Source organism: Polypterus senegalus, chromosome 13 (genome assembly GCF_016835505.1).
Source record: "Polypterus senegalus isolate Bchr_013 chromosome 13, ASM1683550v1, whole genome shotgun sequence".
NCBI classification, from domain to species: Eukaryota; Metazoa; Chordata; class Cladistia; order Polypteriformes; family Polypteridae; genus Polypterus; species Polypterus senegalus.
Window position 1 is genome coordinate 26,895,561 of NC_053166.1, and position 22,891 is coordinate 26,918,451.

General features: G+C 43.3%; 1 protein-coding gene across 2 annotated transcripts in view; it reads left to right on the forward strand.

The window, feature by feature from the left end:
• Positions 1–22,891, forward strand: part of LOC120543221 (vomeronasal type-2 receptor 1-like) — a 51,548-nt gene that overhangs the window by 12,478 nt on the left and 16,179 nt on the right. For both annotated transcript variants that reach the window (XM_039776165.1, XM_039776164.1), the window contains exons 2-4: positions 195–236; positions 11,137–11,298; positions 12,454–12,667. In XM_039776165.1, the coding sequence (XP_039632099.1) occupies positions 229–236; positions 11,137–11,298; positions 12,454–12,667 (384 nt within the window). In that variant the 5' untranslated portion in view covers positions 195–228. The remainder of the gene's footprint in view (positions 1–194; positions 237–11,136; positions 11,299–12,453; positions 12,668–22,891) is intronic.

A 22,891-nucleotide genomic window follows, 5' to 3' on the forward strand; every position in this document is an offset into this window, starting at 1 on the left:
GTGTAATTATTTTTTGTTCAGTAAAACATTTATTAACTACGGTTAATGTGAAAACATTAGTTTTTAGAGATGTGTAAAATGGGGGGATTGCCGTTGAGTAGATATTACTTTATTTAGCTTGCTTTATTAACCTACTGGTAGAATCTTCAATAAGGTTGTATTACCACTAACATGTCATTTTATTGTTTTTTTAGGTTTTAGATTTGGACTTAATGCTGCTTAATTCAAATGAGCAGGTAAGGAAGAAGTAAGCTTTTCATTTGCTGATTGCAGTTTATCATTTGGGAAGCATGATGGCACAGTGGTTAGTGCTACCTCAAGGCTCCCGTGTTCCAAAATGCTTTGCAACAGACTAATGTCTCTCTCAGGGTTGGTTGCTCACTTGTGTTCCTTACTGTGGGATACACAAGAAGTCCTCCATAACCACAGACACTATGAAATTTCAATAAATGGCTTTCGAAAATGCAAAAGATGTTTGGATCAGATACTAGAATATAATCTAACACAATGTAATACATAGTGGCACAGTAGTAAGTGCTGCGGTTTCACAGATCCAGAGTCAGCTTTAGTTTCATATCTCATGCATATGTTTTTGTATGGAGTCTGCATGTTTGTATTGGTTACCTCCAACATCTCTAAAGATGTAGATGTGTAGATTCTTGTTTGGTTTATGTTGCTTTATTTAGTTTTCTATGTTAATCAAATTGGGGAAGCTTCCATAAGATGGCCCTTTTCACAACACAAGATTTTACTGCTTTCATAGTTTTATGTTGTGACTAGCAAAATACCCGTGCTTCGCAGCGGAGAAGTACTGCCTTCAAATTTTTATTAAGAAGAAAAGTAAACCTTTTTAAACTGAGGGAAACTATACCAATAATTATTTGTTAAGGATCTCTTTGTATACCACGTTGTCAGTTCGGCCCTTCGGTTGTAATATGACCAAGCTGTGTGCTGAGCTTACTCTTGAACATGCAACGTACAGTTGGCCATGTGAAAAGCAATCTTGTCTGAAATCTCACAGCTTGGATTGCTGCTGTCATAACCGGTTTGAGTTTCATGGTTTGTTTCAATTACGTTAGTATTTGCAGGACTTGTTGTGTTAAAATGACATTCGGCATCTGTAAAACGTTGTAAGCATACAACTGGTTTCATCGATAACTTCACATCCAGCTTTTCAGAGTTTAAACATTCATAAACATCAAAGTGTCCACTACTGAAATCGTCACCTGTGAATCTAAGATGTTTAAGGGGCATTGGCAGTTGTCCAAAGGTGTAAAATATTTGGCCATTTCGATACACTTGAAAGCGACAACCGAACAATTCAGAAAGAGCCATCAACTCACATGCAGACACACAGGTGAAGGGCTTAAGCATTTCACTCTTCTAGTGCTCCTGTGTAGTATAATTATCTCCTGTACCGTCATCCGTCCACACCTTGAACCTGTCCCAGTCATTCAATACATAAGACTCAATGTTCCTCCGGATATCAAGAGTGAGCCTGATATGGCCGTGCAATATGTAAGAAAGAGAATGGAAAAGGCAGGCGCCATCTCCGGGCATGGAAACCACTCGGTAAGTGATAGTTCTTTGATCGATGGTGATCACCTCGATAGACATGTTAATGGGGGTACGGTTGGAACGATAAAGGAAATGGGTACCTGAACAATGTAAACTAAGTCTAAAATACCTACACAATAACTATAATCGTAATAAACAAACAATAAAGCAGCAGAGAAGCTGTGGATTAAATAAACAGGTTGCAGTTATCTGTAGGGAGACGTGAATCCTGTGGTGAAGCAAGGAAGGGAATGAAGAGACTGGAGCGACGGACGACCTTATATAGGCAGACAGCCAAAAACGTTGGAGGTGTGGGAATAGGGGACCCAACGCCACCTCACACGACGACCAAGCTACAGGCTATGGATGTATATATGTACGTAAGTAGGATTCAGTTAGTGTTGGGAACCCGCGTACCAAATTTCTTGAAGATGGGCCAATAAGTAACAAAGACCGTTGGAAAGTTCAATATGGCGGCTGACAGTGGTGTCATACAGTATCACCGAAAATAAGTACGTACATCAGTTTCGGTTAGCGCAGGGAAGCCGCCTACCAAATTTCATGAAGATGGGGCCATAAATAAGAAAGTTCAACATGGTGGCTGTTGTCAACTGTTATGATCATTACGTGTAGAATTTCGAAATGAAACCTGCTTAACTTTTGTAAGTAAGCTGTAAGGAATGAGTCAGTAAGGGCTTTGCCTTTTATTAGTATAAACTAGCAAAATACCCGCGCTTCGCAGCGGAGAAGTACTGTAGTGTGTTAAAGAAGTTATGAAAAAGAAAAGGAAACATTTTAAAAATAACGTAACATGACTGTCAATGTAATTGTTTTGTCACTGTTATGAGTGCTGCTGTCATATATATATATATATATACACACACACAAACACACACACATATAAACATATATACTGTACATATACATATATACATATATATATATATACATATCTACATATAGACATATCTACATATACTCATATATACATATTGTGAGTTGGAGGGCTGATGGCACCCCAAGAAGATACAGGCGCCCCTGGGAAAACCCCAATCCTTGAAACACAGTCTACCTTCACGTTGCTCCTTACCCTTCTCACTTGCGCTATAATGCGTAATACAAGCCTCACGCGATACTCCGCTAACTTATAAGCCTTGTGCAGCACCTGTGAGATTTGGAATTGATTGTTTTGCTTTTATCTCTCTCTCTCTCTCTGACATTCTCTGCTCCTAGTGGAACTGTCATCTCTGACTTGTCATGGAGCACGTTTAAGCTTTTGAAAAAGAAACAAATGTTTGATTGCAGTGTTTGAATAAAATTCCTGTTTTCTACAACCACAGGTGTCTCTGTGCAAATCTGTGACCCAAGCATGACAATATGTATACATATACACATCTACATATATATATATACATATACTAGGCTGACCCGCCTTTTAAGGCGACTGATTTTTAAGTTGACCACTTCTTAAGGCAATTAAATATGTAGATCAGTTTGATATTTTATACAAACTCATTAATTTGGTTATAATGCATTTGAGTGGTATTACTTTAATACTCGTAGTTTCTGTTATTTTTGTGATGAAATTTAAACTTTTTTTCTATATTGAGGTCGCCCTTTTAAACCCCCCTGATATTTACTACGCAGTGAGGCATTTGTACTCCATCAACATTAATTATTTCCAGAGACATAATTTTGGCTATTTTTCCAGTGCATCGCGCACAAAAGCAAGGGAACGATGGGAGCACTAGAACTCTGCTCACTTCATGTCGCTTCGTACCGCAAGCAGCAAGTAGTAAGTCTGTGATAAGCAGAATACCGCTACACTTTCCACTCATGGGACGGAAGGACAATCCCGACCGCTTTTATATAGTAAGAAAGAAAGAAGAAGAAGATATCACACAGTCTGGAGTAGAAAATCATCTTTTACCTGGAAAAACAAAACTACAAATCCCATCGTGCCTTGCAAAATGGACGGGATGTGTGTGAAACTCCGCGCCTGCGTAGCACTCACGGGACGGAAGGACAACCGACCGCTTTTATATAGAAGGATATACACATATTAACATATATATACACATACATACACACACACATATACATATATACATATACACATACATACATACACATAAATATACATATATATACACACATACACATACATACATACATACATACATACGCACACACATATATATATTGTGAACCTCGCCCCGGACACAGACAGGCAGACACGTCAATGTCACCCACAAACACATCTTTATTCTTCATTTCTCTTTTACAATTCCGCTCACCAGCCCCAATACTCCTTAGTCCAGGCCACTCCAATGCCTTCTCTTTTCTTCTTCTCTTTTCTCTCTCTCTCTCTTTTCTCTCTCTCTCTCTCTTTTCTTCCTACCGCCTCCTTCCTCCTCCAGACGTCGCCACTCTTCCACCCGACTCTTGTCAATGACTGGAGGGAGGCGGCCCCTTAAATGGGAACCCGGATGGACTCCAGCTGCTTCCTGGCAATCAGTCCTAGCCACACCCCAGTGTGGCGGAAATGCCGGCTGCGCAGCCGGAAGCCGTCTGGGTGTCCCCTGTCGTCGTCTTCCCCCCAGCACTTCCTGGTGTGGTGGAAGTGCTGGGCTCCTGGGATATTCAGGCACCGGGGCGCTGCCTGGCGGTGGCCACGGGTCCCTACAGGGCTGGGCTTCCAAGCCCTTTACCCGAGGCCTCCTGCATAACCAGGACGGACGCCCCCTCTCGGTCTGGAGGAGGCACATGCCCTCCTCTGGTCCTCCAAGGCGTCCCGGCCGGGCTCCAGTCCCGGCCGAGGACCACATGGGATAAACCGGCATCGGGGCGCCGCCTGGCGGTGGCCACGGGTCCCTACAGGGCTGGGCTTCCAAGCCCTTTACCCGAGGCCTCCTGCATAACCAGGACGGACGCCCCCTCTCGGTCTGGAGGAGGCACACGCCCTCCTCTGGTCCTCCAAGCGTCCCGGCCGGGCTCCAGTCCCGGCCGAGGACCACACGGGATAAACCGGCATCGGGGCGCCGCCTGGCGGTGGCCACGGGTCCCTACAGGGCTGGGCTTCCAAGCCCTTTACCCGAGGCCCCCAACATAACCAGGATGGACGCCCCCTCTCGGTCTGGAGGAGGCACAAGCCCTCCTCTCGTCCTCGTCCTATATACCACAATATATATATATATACACACACAGACACATATATATATACAGATATATACATATCTACATATATACACACACATATATATACACACATATACACATATATATATATATATATAATACACACAGACACATATATACACATATCTACGAGGCAGGAGCCCGGCTGGGACGCCCAGTAGGACTGGAGGAGGGCCTGTACCTCCACCAGAACACGAGGGGGTGTCCACCCTGGTTATGTTGGTGGCCTTGGGTAGGGGGCATGGAAGCCCAGCCCTGTAGGGGCCCATGGCCACCGCCAGGCGGCGACCCACTGCCTGAACAGCCCTGGAGCCCAGGACTTCCGCCACACCAGAAAGTGCTGGGGAGAAGACGACAGGGGACACCCATACGGCTTCCGGGTGCGCAGCCGGCACTTCCGCCACACAAGGGCGTGTCTGCGGAGGAGTGCCCATAAAAGGGGCCGCCTCCCAGCAGTCGTGGCGAGAGTTGGGAGGAAGCAAGACGGAGCTGGAGTGAGGACTGGAGGCGGCCAGGAGAGAAAGACAAAAGGACTGTGTGGCCTGGACATTTCTGGGATTGGTGCTGGAGGCACTGGGGTTGGTAGTGCACGAAAACTGTAAATATTGTATATAATAAAGGGTGTGTGGCGAAACTATGTTGTCCGTCTGCCTGTGTCCGGGCCAGCGTTCACAACAGAAACTGAAGGAAAATATACCAATAACTATCTGTTAAGGATTTCTTTGTATACCACGTTGTCAGTTCAGCACTTCGGTTGTAATATGACCAAGCTCTGTGAGCTTAATCTTGAGAATGCAACGTATAGTTGTTCAGGAGAAAAGCAATGTTGCCTCAAATCAATGGCAACCTTTTGTAGGGTCTGTCCCTGAGACTTATTACTTGTCATCACGAAGCAGAGCCTTATTGGAAATTTGAGGCATTTGAATTGAAATGGGAGATCAGAGTGCATAACGGTGATGCAAGGAATACATTAAGAGTGTGGCGCTCTGCTGTTTTTTTGTGTAGCTGCCTTCACACAGCCTCTCCGCTGCTTTATAAACGAATGCCATATAAAGCCATCCTTTCTCCTTGCTTCGCAGTTCTGCACTGTTTTATTGTTCGTTTATTACGATTGTTATAGTTATTGTGTAGCTATTTGAGACTTACTTTACTGTTCAGGTACCCATTTCCTTTATTTAATCTGCGGCTTCTGTGCTATTTTTTGTTTGTTTATTATGATTATAGATATATATTGATTCCCTTCTTTAGTTGACTGCCAGCTCATATAAGGCGTTCTGCTGTTTTTTTTGTGAAGCAGTCTTTACACAGCTTCTCTGCTGTTTTATAAACGAACAACATATAAGGCCATCCTTTTTCCTTGCTTCACCAAGGAAGCTGCCTTTTTATTTAATCCACTGGTTCTCCGCTGTTTTATTGTTCGTTTATTACGATTGTTATAGTTCTCTTTGTATAGCAGGTTGTCAGTTCAGTGCTCTGGTTGTAATATGACGAAGCTGTGCGAGCTCACTCTTGAGAATGCAACGTATAGTTGTCTAGGAGAAAAGCAATCTTGCCTCAAATCAATGGCAACCTTTTGTAGGGTCTGTCCTTAAAACTTATTACTGGTCAATTGGAGGCATTTGAATTGAAATGGGAGATCAGAGGGTATAACGGGGATGCGAGGAATACATTGAGTGTGGAGAAACTCTAGAGAAAGCGTGGGTATTAACTTGTGGATTTTTCTGTGAGTATTTGGTGGCAGCGTGACGAAGTCGCTTCCGCAAGACCGTGTTAGCTGTGGAGCTCAGCTCAGAGCATATTCTTTTACTACCTTGTCAATTGTTTAAAGCGTTTTTTGAACTAGTTTGATGCATGGAAGTGATCACTCGTCCTGCATTCAGTTAGGTCACATGAGCTGCTCTCTTGTGTGATGTTGCGATGTCCACGGCTTTATTTAATGTTAGCTAAGACCCGGCACTTAAAAGTTTCTTGCTACAGTAATTTTAACTCCGTTACAAAGTGATCCAAAGTCTCGTTTTTACCTCGTGTCTTCTCATTAAACTTGTATCTTGCGAATAAAGTATTCGTCAAAAGCATGACAAATGGCATCGTGAGTGTGTCTATAAACTTTCACCGTGCTTTGTTTCCGCAGTAGCTGCACTTATGAATATGATTGTATGCGTTTTTTCTTCAGCGCTCTTTGGAGCTCTTCCTTGTTTTCTACGTACTGCGTTCACAGTCAGTTCACGTGATTACGTTGGAGGCGTGATGATGTGACACTCAACTCCGCCCCCCACGGCCATTGAGCTGCAGTCCATTACAGTACAGTATATGGATAAAAATAGGTTCCAGTTCTGACCATTACGCGTAGAATTTCAAAATGAAACCTGCCCAACTTTTGTAAGTAAGCTGTAAGGAATGAGCCTGCCAAATTTTAGCCTTCTACCTACACGGGAAGTTGGAGAATTAGTGATGAGTGAGTGAGTGAGTGAATGAGTGAGTGAGGGCTTTGCCTTTTATTAGTATAGATTCATACTTCTAAAATTAGTAGTTCTTTAATGGCATTTGCTAGGTTGTGGGGTCCCTTATTTATCTATTGCTTGACAAAGAATCATTTCATTCGGAGACAGATTCTTTGCACATGAGGTTGGTTCTTTAGCCTTTAGAAATTTTCCTAATTTGTAGACAAAACAGAAATCTTTAATGTATAGTAGGCTACCTAGCAAGACTACAACAAATCAAGAAAACCTGAACTTAGCCTGTGTTACTTTGTTCAATGAGAATAGTTTTAAAATCAGGAATTTTCTTAATCTCAATTACAGCTGTACACATTTTTGAAATTTCAAAATCTCACATTGAGAAGCATATAACTTGTCCATCTAAAACAGAGAAACATTCTGCATGACTTTAAATGTACCTCGAGAGAGGTCACTTCAACTTGTATATTTTTCTTTGACTTTGTTTTCTTTTACTTGGTTGACAGCCACTCCTGAAGGCTAAAAGTGGTCCCCAGAACAAGTCAGGGTCTTTGCAGGACTTTCTGATACACTCACACACTTCTTTGCTGCTTGAGATAAGTGAACCATAAAAGCTGAAAAAAAATCAAAAAGTCACTTATTAAGAGACGAATAGAACAACAAACACGTTATGCAAGCATCCCTCTGTGAACAAATATGTACTTGGCAAATAAGCTTATAATACTGTTTAAATACTTTAATAGAAGTTTCCTGATAATTTTTTGGATATTAGGATGGAATAGTGATGTACAATTTAAGTGTTGTTTTATCACAGCTCTAAGGAGATAGATAGATAGATAGATAGATAGATAGATAGATAGATAGATAGATAGATAGATAGATAGATAGATAGATAGATAGATAGATAGATAGATAGACAGATGACTTGACCATTTCTTTAAGTAACTAAAAAAATTCTGCTCCAACTTTCAAAACAGCTACTCTCTTAAAAATAAAGTATCCAGAGTGATGCCATAACAGAAGCATTTTTGGTCTCCACAAAAACCATACCCAGGAAAGTTGTTGTGAAACACCCTTTATTTATTCTAAACTGTAAAAGATTCCATAAATGAATAGACAATAACAGATTTTTAAAACTCAGATGGGTTTCTGATTTTAAACGGATTCTTTCAGAGTATAATCACATAGACTAAGTTCAGGCTTTTTTGATCTGTTCAGATCAATAGCCTGCTATGCTTTAAAGATTTTTTTTTTGTCTATGTATTGTCAACCTTTTAAATGCCCACAAACTAATTTCACGTGCAAAGAACCCTTCACAAAATGAAATGGTTCTTTATCAAGCAATGGAGCTGTGAGAATTCACATAACCTAGTAAAGTGCCATAAAGGATCAGTAGTTTTAAGAGTGAAAGTCCATGAAAGCACCTGAAAGTTATACCATGTATACATTAATCTTCTTTCACAGTTGTTATGTTAGCAAATACTGTACATCATTGATCTTTGGATATTAGGACAGTACATTTTGTCAATGTACAGTTTAGTGCTGTGATAGATAGATAGGCTAGTGGCTGGGGGTGGATGGACTGGAGGACCATGAGAACGGAGCTTAGAAGCTCAACCCTATAGGGGCCCGTGGTCACCACCAGGTGGTGCCCCAATGCCTGTGGAGCCCTGGCCCTCAGCACTTCCGCCACAATCTGGAAGTGCTGGGGGAAGAAGAACAGGGACACCCGGAGTGCTTCCGGGTCCACAGTCGGTACTTTCGCCACACCAGGAAGGGGCGACGGAAGCTCATCAGGAGGCACCTGGAGCACATCTAGGTGTGTATAAAAGGGCTGCCTCCCACCATTCGATGGCTGGAGTCGGGTGGAAGTGAACAGAGTCTTGGAGGAGAGGACAGGAAAGGAGGCAGACCTGAAGAGGCAAAGGCATTTGGAAAAGGCCTGGACTTTGGAGTGATTGGTGGTGCGGCACTGGGTTGTGTGTGTTTCGAGTGTGTAAATAGTTGTAAATAAACGTGTGTGGTGCTTTAAAATCATGTCTACCTGTCTGTGTCCGGGTTGCTTCCCACAATAGATAGATAGATAGATAGATAAATAGATAGATTGATAAATAGATCGTTGTTTGTACCAAGAGGGAAACCGAGCTTTTTACAGAAGCTCTAGAAATATTATAACAATAAAATAACAACTCCCGCTAATATACACAAATACTTACAAAGAAAAACGAGAACTTTTGACTTGGCTAAAGATAAGATGGCAGTCATAGTGAAGCACTATGTAGGTGTATTGCCATAGTGGAGCCCTAGTCATGTTTCTTTACACGCTTCTGTGGAATAACTCATTGGTTAAATGTCCTCAGTTCTACTGTGTCACAGAGAGGATGTGCAGTGTTCATCATAATGGCCATCAGTTTTGTTTTCATTTTCTCTTGTGTTCTACTCCAAGCTTGTTCTTTATTCCCGTGTAGTCTGCATGTTCTCCACATGTTTGTGTGGTTCTTCTCTCCGTGCTGTAATTTCCAAAGATATTGATGGTTAGGGCGACTGCCAACTTTACAGTTTTTGAAGTGTGAATGAGTTTGTCTTGCCACAGATTGGTACCCCTGCCAAGGTTGCTTTGTGCCATGTATCCAGTGCTCTGCAACCAGTGAAGGCCTGTAATGCACAAAGCAGGTTCAGGTTCTGAACTTTATTATCATTCATTCATTAGCAAATTAATTTAATCCATTTCAGAGTTGAGGGAATCAGAGCCCAATCTGAAAGCATCTTTTGCCAGGCAGGGAACCAACCCATCACATGGGACATTAACATTGGACCAGTTCACAGCCATCAATTACCCTAAAATGCAAGTTTTGGGATCCTGGGAGTAAGATGAGAGTACCTGATGATCAACCAGTGTCACCCACAGAACATAAACATACAAAGGCAGTGCCCAGACTGGAATCCCCACACTCCACCACACTGCTATTTTGTCCTTAAGAACTAATAGAAAACTGAAAAGTTCAGCATCCAACCTGGAAAAATAAGCCTTGTTAAAATATGAAAGTGAAAAGGCATTGGGCAATACGTTACATGATTTCTAATCATGGGGTATTTCAAACTTGCTGCCTGTTATCGTAGACCTCACCACTGGACCATGACTGAAAATCGCTGGCCATATCACATCTATGTATTGCATACCAAAACTCAAGCCCAGTCATGCTCACCCATTTGTGACAGCCAATAATGTGCTGCCTGACGGAGCCGGCACTGTACGAAGGGTTAAGAGCTACAGCCAACTCAGCCGCAAGCTCTGTACTTTTTTTTTCTTTTTTTCCATTCTGTTGTGGGACATGGGATATCAGACGGATGAGCTTCTCTTTTGTTTGTGAAGTCCAAAACACCTGCCTGCCTTATTCCTTCTTGTTGCATTCTCTACATTGTACATCTAGACCCGTATTCATTGGTTGTGAGCTCTCTTGCACATAGAATCCACCCCATGACTAAAGAGAAAATTTTACTTTTTGCTTTTGATGTGGCCTAGCTGGACTAAGTCACAGGAAATGTCACATTAAGCGAGTGCCTCTGACTTTCAAAGATTATGTAAATATGGGCTACGACTGAAAATCAATGGACTAGTCGTCTAATGTGACATGGCCTTAAGAGGAATATAAGAGGGAGAATATTCAGAAATGGAAGAAAAACTAAGGCCATCAATCATAACGTGCAATACAACATTACCAAGCCGGTTTAATTAATTTCATGGTGACACATGGCTGGAGTCTGTCCCAGAAGCATTATGTGTAAGGGAGGAACCTGCCCTAAACTGGCACCAGGGGCCATCAGCCATTCATTAATTGAAAACTATTTCAGTGTTTCCCCCAAAAGGCTATTAATATCTGTCTAGTTGTCATTATGTTAATTTTTTTAACCCTTTGCTTTTCAGGGAAATTTGGAAAATGCAACACATCCCAATCCTTAGTGTTTTTTTGATCCTGGGATATTCTTTGGGGATCATGGGGCAAGCTGGTCTGCCGTGCTTGTTGGAGACAGAAGGTGACTTGTATGTTTTAGGGATGTTTGAAGTTTGCACATATGGAGGCAATGAGTAAGTGTAAAAATCATAAAATGCAAACAGTTTGATTTTGTTTTTATTTTGACATGTTTTTTTCTTGAACCTTTAATGAAGTTTAATTTGTCACTTAAGTCACAGTATAAAATATGTGATTAATATGAAATTAATGAAATTCACATTAAAAAATGTGTAGGGCGTTAGGGGTGGGTGTTGATTTGTTTTCAATCCTATTTTTTGTAAAAATTGATCTATTTGTATGGAATGATTACAATAAAATCAATTAAATTAAAAAAAAATGTGAAGGGCATGTACTACATTTGCATCAGTGCAGCAGAGGACACTTGATATACCTTTCCTACTGTATCTGTTGACATTTTGATATTTACGTGCAGGGCAGCATGGGAGTTGTGGCCCCATGCGACTGTACTGTCAGGGTCTGTGGGGGCTGGCTAGGGGGAGGAGTTGGATTTTGACAGTACAAGGACCTTTGGGGTCCTGTCTGACCTGGACGTGCTTCTAAGATGGAACAGATTGTGCACCAGAAGTACCCTCTGGTTGGGCTTTAAAAGAGATCCCTCCACTTAACCTGGGGACTCAGAGCCAGGAGAAAGGATAGGCAACACTTGACTGGGAATCATGGAGGAGAACCCAATGCAATGCATAGGGAAGGGAAATGTTCTGTTTATGCTGGGCGACTGGAAATGGAAGTCTTTAAAAGGTACACAGTTTGTGCAAATAAAAAAGCCTTTAATTAACCCAGGACTGTGTCTCTGATAGTTGTTTCTGGGGTTTGGGGCTCAGGGACACCCTCGAGTTGTCACACAGAATTAACATGCATTTATAGAGCTGTGACTGTTAAAGAGTAAAATAAAAGCAATTTTGGGTATCTTTTTTTACCTGCTCCCTAGATACAGTAAATAGTCCTCTGCCTTTTGTTGCTCCAGAGTCATTTCTGTGCCTGTTGGCACAACATAAACGAGTCCAGCTGTGTCCGAAAACCATAATGAGTTGAGATATAAAGGGGTATCTTAGGAGTGAGTAGGTCCAACAGGTTTTATGATAGGAGATGCTTTTAAGTTAGGCATCTTTACCTTAATTTAAACTTTTAACAGAACTTTTCAAGATCATAAAACCTCATACCAGAATAGCTCTTACACCTATTGCTGATTTCTCTTTTCTTTAAAACAGCACATTCATGTATACAGTGGTTACTGCACTTGAGGTTGCACTGAAAGACATGGAAGTGGCTTATTCTGGATTTACAGTGGGATACAAGCTCTTCACTTTCTGTGGATCCTGCTTCTACGAAGAATATTGGTCTCTGTTTGAACTGCCTTTACTTCTTCACCTCACTCAAGACACGCTGGACTATATGCTAGACTTTGGAAATCGAACTCTGAAGGTAACAATGTCTTATGACCAGGGTGTGGTAATGACATGGGGAACAGGGACTTTTGCTGTGGGCCCTGGGCTAGTTGGCGTGCACAGAAATTCTTTTTTTGTATAGTCTCGCCATCAGTAACATATTGTCAAGAGTGGTGGCAACAACTGCGTAGGGCTGCAGAAGGCGAGAACGTAAAAGGTCTTGAACCGAGTGGGCCATTACGTGCCCCACTGTCCATCACAGGACCCAAGTGGTCTCCCACCTCATCCAGGTTTCATTTATTACATGGAGGCCTTTTAAAGATAGCAGTCTGAAACCCAAAAGAAAGTACTTACACTTAACAATGTACCAAGAAAGCATGAATGGTTTTGCAGTTTCCTCCATCAAGTGAGTGTCATTAATGACTTCATAACTGAGAAAGTTCAAATGTGGATTCTGTAAAAATTAGCACAGTAAGATAGGGCCTGTTATTTACCTGATTTGTTTTTCATTATGTTTAAGGATATTTTGTGGCGTTTAGTTTGCAGTGTTACAAAATATGAGAGGACTTGCTGAACTACACTGCATTGCCTGGGTATATTTGTACAACGGGTTTAGGCAAGAAAGGAAAAGTTTATGGGTTTTTTGAATGCTGACCCTGTTGTTATTGCTAGCTGTCCCACCTGTCATTCACACTGCCTCTCTATCAATGTCTCTGTTCTTAAGGGTAAATATTCTGTTCTTTTGTATCACAGTATTACATTGACAGTTTGTAACTCTGAATGCTGCTGTCATATCTGACTCTTCTTAGTTCAAGGTGGATGGTTCTTAGTGCTTAAATTATGAAGGAAAGCAGACAAAACAGGAGTTAATCAACAACTGTTTTATTCTCTTTTGTGGTGCATTGCACTTCCACTCCTTATCAAGCCTCACCCAACAACCTCCACCAAAACTGCATGATACTCCCTTTTATATTACAGTAGACAGAAGCTGCACACAGCACGGCTCAAGTAAGTAATGCTAAAGCTCTGGTCATTTTGTCTGCTAGTATGGCTTTAGATGGTTTGGATGTTTCACTTGGTCTGAGCCAGCAGGAGGAATTGGAGTGAAACTACTGCACATGGGCGAGGAAAAATCACTGGGAACCTCAGGGTCAAAATTTTGGGTTCCAAAGTAGACCTTCTTGTCTGTGTGGTCCTACAATACAATATTTGGTCGAGCTCAGTCAAAGGGTGTAGGATTGCATAAGGAATGTACAGACACATAGACAGACAGACTAAGAAACATTCCATTTTACATATATATTGCAAATACAAGGGGCAGCACTGAACCCCGAACTTCAGACACAGTAATGCCCAAAACAATTGCAGTTTCAAATATTTTTTTAAATTTACTCTCTTTTAACTCTGATGGAGAAACTGCTTAAGGTCATCCAGTGTACTTTGGCTCATATTGAAACCATGGCAGTCCTCCCTCGGCAGCACCTTCTGGCAATATCCAAAGACTTTGACAGCGCTGCTTTTCTGGAGTTTAACTCCCATACCACTCTGTGTGGTATCTTAATTAGCCTTGAGGAACACTGCCCCCCTTCGTTTGGGGGAATGACTGCACCTGGTATGTCTGTTCACATAGTCCACACATTATGGCCTCCTGGCTGGGCAAGAATCCCTCTTTCCCAGCCAGGACACCTGTCCTTCCTTCATGGCACCTACTATATACAGGTAAAATTCCATTATAATGAATATCTTTACAACAAAATTTTCATTACAACAAAGTATTTTTATAGTCCCGACAGTTTCCCCAAATGACGTGAGTCTATAGAAATCTTGTTACTACGAAGTACATTCAATACAAAATTAACACAAAAGAAGCTATTGTAATGATTGCAAACGTCTGGGCGCAAGTTAAAGAAAGCACTATAGTAACAAATACAGAATCTCATTACAACAAAGTGTTCGTTATAACAAAATATTTTTTAGGTCCCTGGGAGTTCGTTGTAATGGAATTTTACCTGTATATATATTACGCCTGGGCAAGTTAACGCATTATTATCACGTTAATGCATTAATTAATTAATGCCGACAATTATTTTATCAAGAATGAATGCAGTTTTTGTTATTATGATTACAAACCGGATTCCAAAAAAGTTGGGACACTATACAAATCGTGAATAAAAACTGAATGCAATAATGTGGAGGTGCCAACTTCTAATATTTTATTCAGAATACAACATAAATCACGGAACAAAAGTTTAAACTGAGAAAATGTATCATTTTAAGGGAAAAATATGTTGATTCAGAATTTCATGGTGTCAACAAATCCCAAAAAAGTTGGGACAAGGCCATTTTCACCACTGTGTGGCATCTCCCCTTCTTCTTACAACACTCAACAGACATCTGGGGACTGAGGAGACCAGTTTCTCAAGTTTAGAAATAGGAATGCTCTCCCATTCTTGTCTAATACAGGCCTCTAACTGTTCAATCGTCTTGGGCCTTCTTTGTCGCACCTTCCTCTTTATGATGCGCCAAATGTTCTCTATAGGTGAAAGATCTGGACTGCAGACTGGACATTTCAGTACCCGGATCCTTCTCCTACGCAGCCATGATGTTGTGATTGATGCAGAATGTGGTCTGGCATTATCTTGTTGAAAAATGCAGGGTCTTCCCTGAAAGAGATGACGTCTGGATGGGAGCATATGTTGTTCTAGAACCTGAATATATTTTTCTGCATTGATGGTGCCTTTCCAGACATGCAAGCTGCCCATGCCACACGCACTCATGCAACCCCATACCATCAGAGATGCAGGCTTCTGAACTGAGCGTTGATAACAACTTGGGTTGTCCTTGTCCTCTTTGGTCCGGATGACATGGCATCCCAGATTTCCAAAAGAACTTGAATCGTGACTCGTCTGACCACAGAACAGTCTTCCATTTTGCCACACTCCATTTTAAATGATCCCTGGCCCAGTGACAACGCCTGAGCTTGTGGATCTTGCTTAGAAATGGCTTCTTCTTTGCACTGTAGAGTTTCAGCTGGCAACGGCGGATGGCACGGTGGATTGTGTTCACTGACAATGGTTTCTGGAAGTATTCCTGAGCCCATTCTGTGATTTCCTTTACAGTAGCATTCCTGTTTGTGGTGCAGTGTCGTTTAAGGGCCCGGAGATCACGGGCATCCAGTATGGTTTTACGGCCTCGACCCTTACGCACAGAGATTGTTCCAGATTCTCTGAATCTTCGGATGATGTTATGCACAGTTGATGATGATAGATGCAAAGTCTTTGCAATTTTCGCTGGGTAACACCTTTCTGATATTGCTCCACTATCTTTCTGCGCAACATTGTGGGAATTGGTGATCCTCTACCCATCTTGGCTTCTGAGAGACACTGCCACTCTGAGAAGCTCTTTTTATATCCAATCATGTTGCCAATTGACCTAATTAGTGTTTATTGGTCTTCCAGCTCTTCGTTATGCTCAAATTTACTTTTTCCAGCCTCTTATTGCTACTTGTCCCAACTTTTTTTGGGATTTGTTGACACCCTGAAATTTTGAATCAACATATTTTTCCTTTAAAATGATACATTTACTCGGATTAAACGTTTGATCTGTCATCTACGTTCTATTACAAATAAAATATTGACATTTGCCATCTCCACATCATTGCATTCAGTTTTTATTCACAATTTGTTTAGTGTCCCAACTTTTTTGGAATCCGGTTTGTATTATTTTGAAAGCCTCAGTCTAGTTAGCAATCCATAGAGATCAGTGATCTTCTTCTTACGGCGCTTTTTGAAATGCTTTTGCTAGAAGGAAAGTTAGCTTTGTTGATTTGATATCAATTCCTTGTGCTTGCATTAGTAGCAAAGTGCAAACAACTTCTAAAATGGGATGTGGAGAGATACCAAAGTGAATGCTCAAAGCAAAATAATCTGTGGATGACTTTTTTCATATTATTGTTGAATCGGACTCTGATTTTGATGCAAGTGATCTGGAGATGTAGATCAAAAATGAAAGTGAGGCAGCTGATCGGTTCCCAAGTGTAGCTGATGCACCGTCCTATGGCAACATTCGCCTGGGAGGACAGACACTTAAGATGACAGGAGATACAAACCATATTGTGTCTCACTGTAATTGCCACCCGCGCACATCCGTCTCACAAAGACAGCCAGGCAGCCATCCCACTGTGCATTCCTGCTGGCTGTCGATCCGCTGCTGCTGCAAACAGGCGTCAGTTTCACAACTGACTGACCAATCACTAGCGTTACCTTATAGGTGACCACTTAAATAATCAGCTTGCGATTCAGAACTAAGAATTTAATACATATACAGGTATATATTGTGAAATTGAACCTGGCACAACAGGCAGCAACAGGTTTTTATGCTGAGTTATGTGTGAAGCCATTTATTTGTGTGCTTTTTCGAAATAAAATTAGCCTTTAAAGAGTTGCTACTGAACATAGACTGTTTATGCTGCTCCCTGATAAAAAAAAATGTTTCTGCTGGTATCTGTTCAGATAAAAATAGAAAACAGATATAGAAATGTTAACTTGCTGTTTCTCGGAATGTGCCTGTTATAATGTTGTGATCGGGGCTCTGGACTCTGAGGGTAACTTGTTTTTCTATAACAAACTAGATAAAACGTTAATTCACTGGCAGTGGCAATGAGCTGTTTCTCATAGCTGAGAGAATGTGGCAGATTTTTCACAACTGACCGACTAGCGTTACCTTATAGGTAACCACTTAAATAATCAGCTTGCGATTCTGAACTAAGAAATTAATACATATACAGGTATATATTGTGAACTTGAACCTGGACACGGACAGACATGGACAACAAATGTCTCAAAACGCACACTTTTTATTCTTCGTTTGGTGCACACAGCACAAACACAATGCACAAACAATCAAAATGCTCAGCCCTTCTTTTCTTCTACCGCCTCCACTCCTCCCCTGCAAGCTCTGTCCACTGCCATCCGACTCCAGCTCCCCGAGTAGTGACTGCAGGCTCTTCTTATAGCCCACCCGGAAGTGCTTCAGGTGATAATTACGGTAACCTAATTCAGGCTGCACTTCCGGGTGTAGCTGCGTTCCAGCCCACATGGGCTCATTAAGCCATGCAGCTCCTCCCAGTGGTGGCCATGAAGCCCAACAGAGCTGAGCCCTAAGTCCCATGCCTGTGGCCCCGATGTAACCCAGGAGGGCTGCCACCACACATTCCAAGGGATGTAGTGTGCGTTTCATGGCTGCTCCCCCAGTCCCAGTGTCAAAGGGGTATCCAGGCTGGGCATGAGTCCTGGCCGTCCACCAGAATATATATACGTACCGCCCATAAATCATATATATATATATATATATATATATATATATATATATATATATATATATATATATATATATATATATATATATATATATATATATATATATATATATATATACTAATAAAAGGCAAAGCCCTCACTGACACACTCATCACTAATTCTCCAACTTCCCGTGTAGGTGGAAGGCTGATTCCTTACAGCTCATTCCTTACAGCTTACTTACAAAAGTTAGGCAGGTTTCATTTCAAAATTCTATGCGTAATGGTCATAACTGGAACCTATTTTATTGTCCATATAGTGTAATAGATGGCAACTCGATGGCCGTGGGAGGTGGAGATGCGTCTTGCGTCTCGCATCATCATGCCTCCCTTGTAATTAAGTTCCTGCCCATATAAGGCCGTCCCTCAGCGGCAATCCAATAGAAACACTCTGCAACTAAATATTCAGATGAAGATGAGATGGTCAGGGTGGTGTTTGACACAAACTCAGCGAAACTGCGAGAGAAACTTTTAAGTGCCGGGTCTTAGCTAACATTAAATAAAGCCGTGGACATTGCAAGATTGTACGAGATAGCACAGGCACAGCTCAGAAGCTTCAATGCATGTACTCCGAGAGGCTCATGTGAACTGACTATGAACGCAGTAGGCAGAGAACAAGCAAGACCTCTAAAGAGCGCGGAGACTTTTGATTACATGAACGTGTCTGCAAAAAGAGCCGTTTCCTGCACTGCAAAAATACTATAAAAGTCGGGCAGCCGGCACATGTGCGTAGCTGTGCCGGCCTTTGAGACGCTGACTGCGCTTCTGCTTTATGTAAAAGTAAACACTTTTTAATTTTTTTCCTCCTTCCCATGAGCTATAGCCCAGACAACTGTAAACACGGGATCCCATTTGTAGACCGCGGCAAACTAAAATTAAGGCACTTCGCACTTTCTTTTGCACGTATACGATTATGAGGTCGCCAGGTCGGATTATGAAGACACGCACAGGGGTGGAGGACTGACAGTGCCATCTCAGCCAGTTAATGGCAGGGCTGTCTCTCCAGTCTACACGAGACCCACCGCGATGCTCATATCGTTAGCGAAGACGTCTCTCTACACTATATAAAAGAAAAAGGCATGATTCCTTTCTTTACACCTTTTTTTCTTTTATCCCAAACCAAAGCATTTCTATACCACAGCCGATGTGTTGCGGCTTTCAAAAGGGATCAACTACCAAGAGATGATCCATATACATTTTAGCTGCTGTTGTTACTACTTACCTTTTGTGTTATACCGTCTTTAAAATGTAGCTTACCCGAAACCACTCCAGTGGTGCTCAATGAATCTTTACTTCTTAAAACGTTAATGGTTTACTGTTTAATAACTTATAGACTACATTTTATTTTTTTTCCCTTGCACTCAGTGACCAAAGCTATACACACACATATAGACACATACATATATATACACATATATATACCTGTGTGTGTGTGTGTGTGTGTGTGTGTATATATATATATATATATATATATATACACACACACACCTATCTACATAATATATACACACTCATACAAACGCACACAAAAACACACACACATATATATAATTTGTGTGTGTATGTATGTATGTATGTGTGTGTATATATAATGTAGATAGGTGTGTATATATGTATATATGTATATAGATATATGTATATATGTGTATATATATATGAAGATATGTATGTGTGTGTGTTTATATATATATTGTAAAAGATGAAGCAATAGACAATATCAAGGTTTGGGGTTTTCCGGCCCCGTATATTGCAGACAATCCACAATATTGCAAAAGCAAACAGGTCAAAAATATAAACAAAATAGTTCATATGTGCGACGCCCTTCAGAGGCGTCGGCGGCCATTTTATAGAGGAGGAGCCGGAAGTGGAGGAATGCTGGGAAGGAACCGTGAGGGAGGATGGGACTGCTGACGTCAGGAAAGATGGCGGAGGAAGGGCGGAAGTGGACGTACTGCAGGCAGGCTATGATGGCGGAGCGTCTCTTTTTCTGGAAGACAAAGGAGAAAGGTTAGTACCCCGCCACTCCCTGCCGGCGAACGTCTTTCGAAGCGCTTTAAGATCCGTCCGCGGCCTCCTACTCGCGCATATGTGACACACCCCCCCCTTAGCCCAAGACCGTCAGGACAGGCGGACCTAACCGAGAGGTCGTGGATGCGAGAGAGGGCATCGGCATTGGCGTGAAGGCCGCCGCGGTGATGAGTGACTGTGAACTTATAGGGCTGTAAGTCCAGAAACCACCTGGTGACCCGCGGATTCGACTCTTTGTGGAGGGACATCCACTGAAGCGCAGCGTGATCAGTCGCCAGAGTGAATTCGCGAACCAACAGGTAGTACCGGAGATAAGTCACGGCCCACTTAATGGCCAGGGCTTCCCTCTCCACTGCCGCGTACCTGGCCTCTCGGTCCAACAGTTTCCGGCTTAGGTACATCACGGGGTGTTCGACACCATCGACGCTTTGGCTCAACACGGTGCCCAGGCCTGTGTCCGAAGCGTCGGTCTGGAGGATAAAAGGCCGCCCAAAATCAGGGGTCCTTAATACAGGTGCCAACGTTAGAGCCTTTTTCAGGTCATTGAATGCGTGTTCCGCGTTGTCGTTCCATACCACATGCAGGGGAGCGCCCTTCTTTGTGAGATTAGTCAAGGGTGCTGCCCTTTCGGAGAAACGGGGTACGAACTGGCGGTAGTACCCCGCCAGCCCCAAGAAAGCCTGCACCTGTCTCTTGGTATTCGGACGGGGCCATTCCAGGATGTCTTTGACTTTGGAACATTGGGGTCTCACCTGTCCTCCTCCCACAAGGTAGCCTAAATATTTGGCCTCCTTTAAGCCAAAAAAACACTTACGGGGGTTAATGCGGAGGCCGGCTTTAGCGAGTGTCGCGAGGACAGCAGAGACCTGCAATAGATGCTCCTCCCAGGTGCTGGAATAGATGACGACGTCATCCAGGTAGGCGGCACTATAGGACTGGTGGGGCTTCAGCACTCTATCCACCAGACGCTGAAAGGTTGCTGGGGCCCCGTGCAGCCCAAATGGGAGGACCTTGTATTGCCAATGTCCACTAGGGGTGCTAAAGGCCGTTTTTTCTTTTGCAGATGCCGTTAAGGGAATTTGCCAATACCCTTTCATCATATCAAGAGTACTCAAGTACCGAGCCGCACCCAGCCATTCAAGCAGGTCGTCAATGCGGGGCATCGGGTAGGCGTCGAACTTGGAGGCCTGGTTTAGACGTCTAAAGTCATTGCAGAACCTCCAGGAGCCGTCCGGCTTGGAAACGAGGACGATTGGGCTGGACCAAGGGCTATGGCTTTCTTTGATAATGTCCATATCCAATATTCGTTGCACCTCCAGTTTCACTTCGGCACGTTTTGCCTCCGGGAGTCTATAGGGCCTCTCCCGGACAATCACTCCGGGGTCCGTGACTATATCGTGTGCAATCAGCGAGGTCCGGCCCGGTGACTCGCTCACTACTTCGGGGATGGCGTGGATAGCCTGGGTTATCTCTCGCCGCTGTAGGGGTGTCAGCTCGTCACCGAGATTAAGGGCAGACGTGCAACCAAAAAATAAGAGGGATCTACGAGTTTCGGGAGGCTCGTTCCTGTCCTTCCAGGGTTTTAACAAATTGACATGGTAAATCCTCTCGCTTGGTCGACGATTAGGTTGCTTAACTAAATAGTCGATGAGCCCCTTTCTTTCCTTAACCTCGTATGGCCCCTGCCAGTGAGCTAGCAACTTGGAGTGGGAGGTAGGAACGAGCACCACCACTCGATCCCCCGGGTGGAACTCCCGGAGGACGGAGTTGCGGTTGTAACACCGGCCTGCGCTGCCTGCGCACGAGTCACGTGGTCCTTTAGGAGTGGCCTGATTTTAGCGAGCCTGTCGCGCAGTTGCGCCACATACTCCAATATATTGGAGGAGGGAAGGGCCTCAGCCTCCCAGCCCTCTTTTAGTATGTCTAAAAGTCCCCGGGGTTGTCGGCCATACAACAATTCAAAAGGGGAGAAGCCTGTAGAGGCCTGGGGCACCTCCTGGTAGCCAAAAAGCACGAGCAGTAGGAGCTGGTCCCAATTTCTGCCATCGGCGCTGACTACCTTGCGGAGCATCTGTTTAAGCGTCTGGTTAGAACGTTCTACCAGCCCGTCTGTTTGGGGGTGGTAGACAGACGTCTTCAGGTGCTTTATTCTCAGTAATTTGGCAACCTCCCTGAACGTATCTGAGGTGAAGGGAGTACCCTGGTCCGTGAGGACTTCTTTGGGGATACCCACTCTGAAAATAGGTTGACTAATTCCCGTGCGATATTCTTGGTGTTAGCGGAGCGCAGGGGAACCGCCTCTGGGTATCGGGTTGCATAATCTACCATGACCAGTATGTACTTGTGGCCACGGTTTGAGGATTCCAGGGGTCCTACAAAGTCCACCCCAATTCGGTCAAACGGGATGTCTATCAGGGGTATTGGGACGAGAGGAGCGCGGTCCCCCCTAGGAATCTGGTGAATCTGACATTCCCGACAGGATTGACAGAAGCGCCGGACCTCCTCATTGATCCCGGGCCAGTAAAAGCGGAGCTTAATTTTCTCCAATGTCTTCTCGGCCCCAAGGTGGGCGCCTAGGAGGTGAGCGTTAGCTAGTTCACATACCTCCCGTTGGAAGGTACGTGGCACTAGCAACAATTTCCGCACCTCACCCTCGTGGGTTGCCACCCGATACAACAGATTATTCTCCAGCACAAAGAAGGGCTCGCGTGGCATGGAACCGTCAGCTTATGAGCTGCCTGGAAGAACAATCGCATTCCGGGCAAACCGCAGGGAATCGTCATTCCATTCTTTTAAACGAGGCAGGCGTGGACCGAAATTGGTGGTCCAAATTGCTCAGGGGGTCTTGGGAGCGGGTTGGCGGAAGTGTTCCCTGGC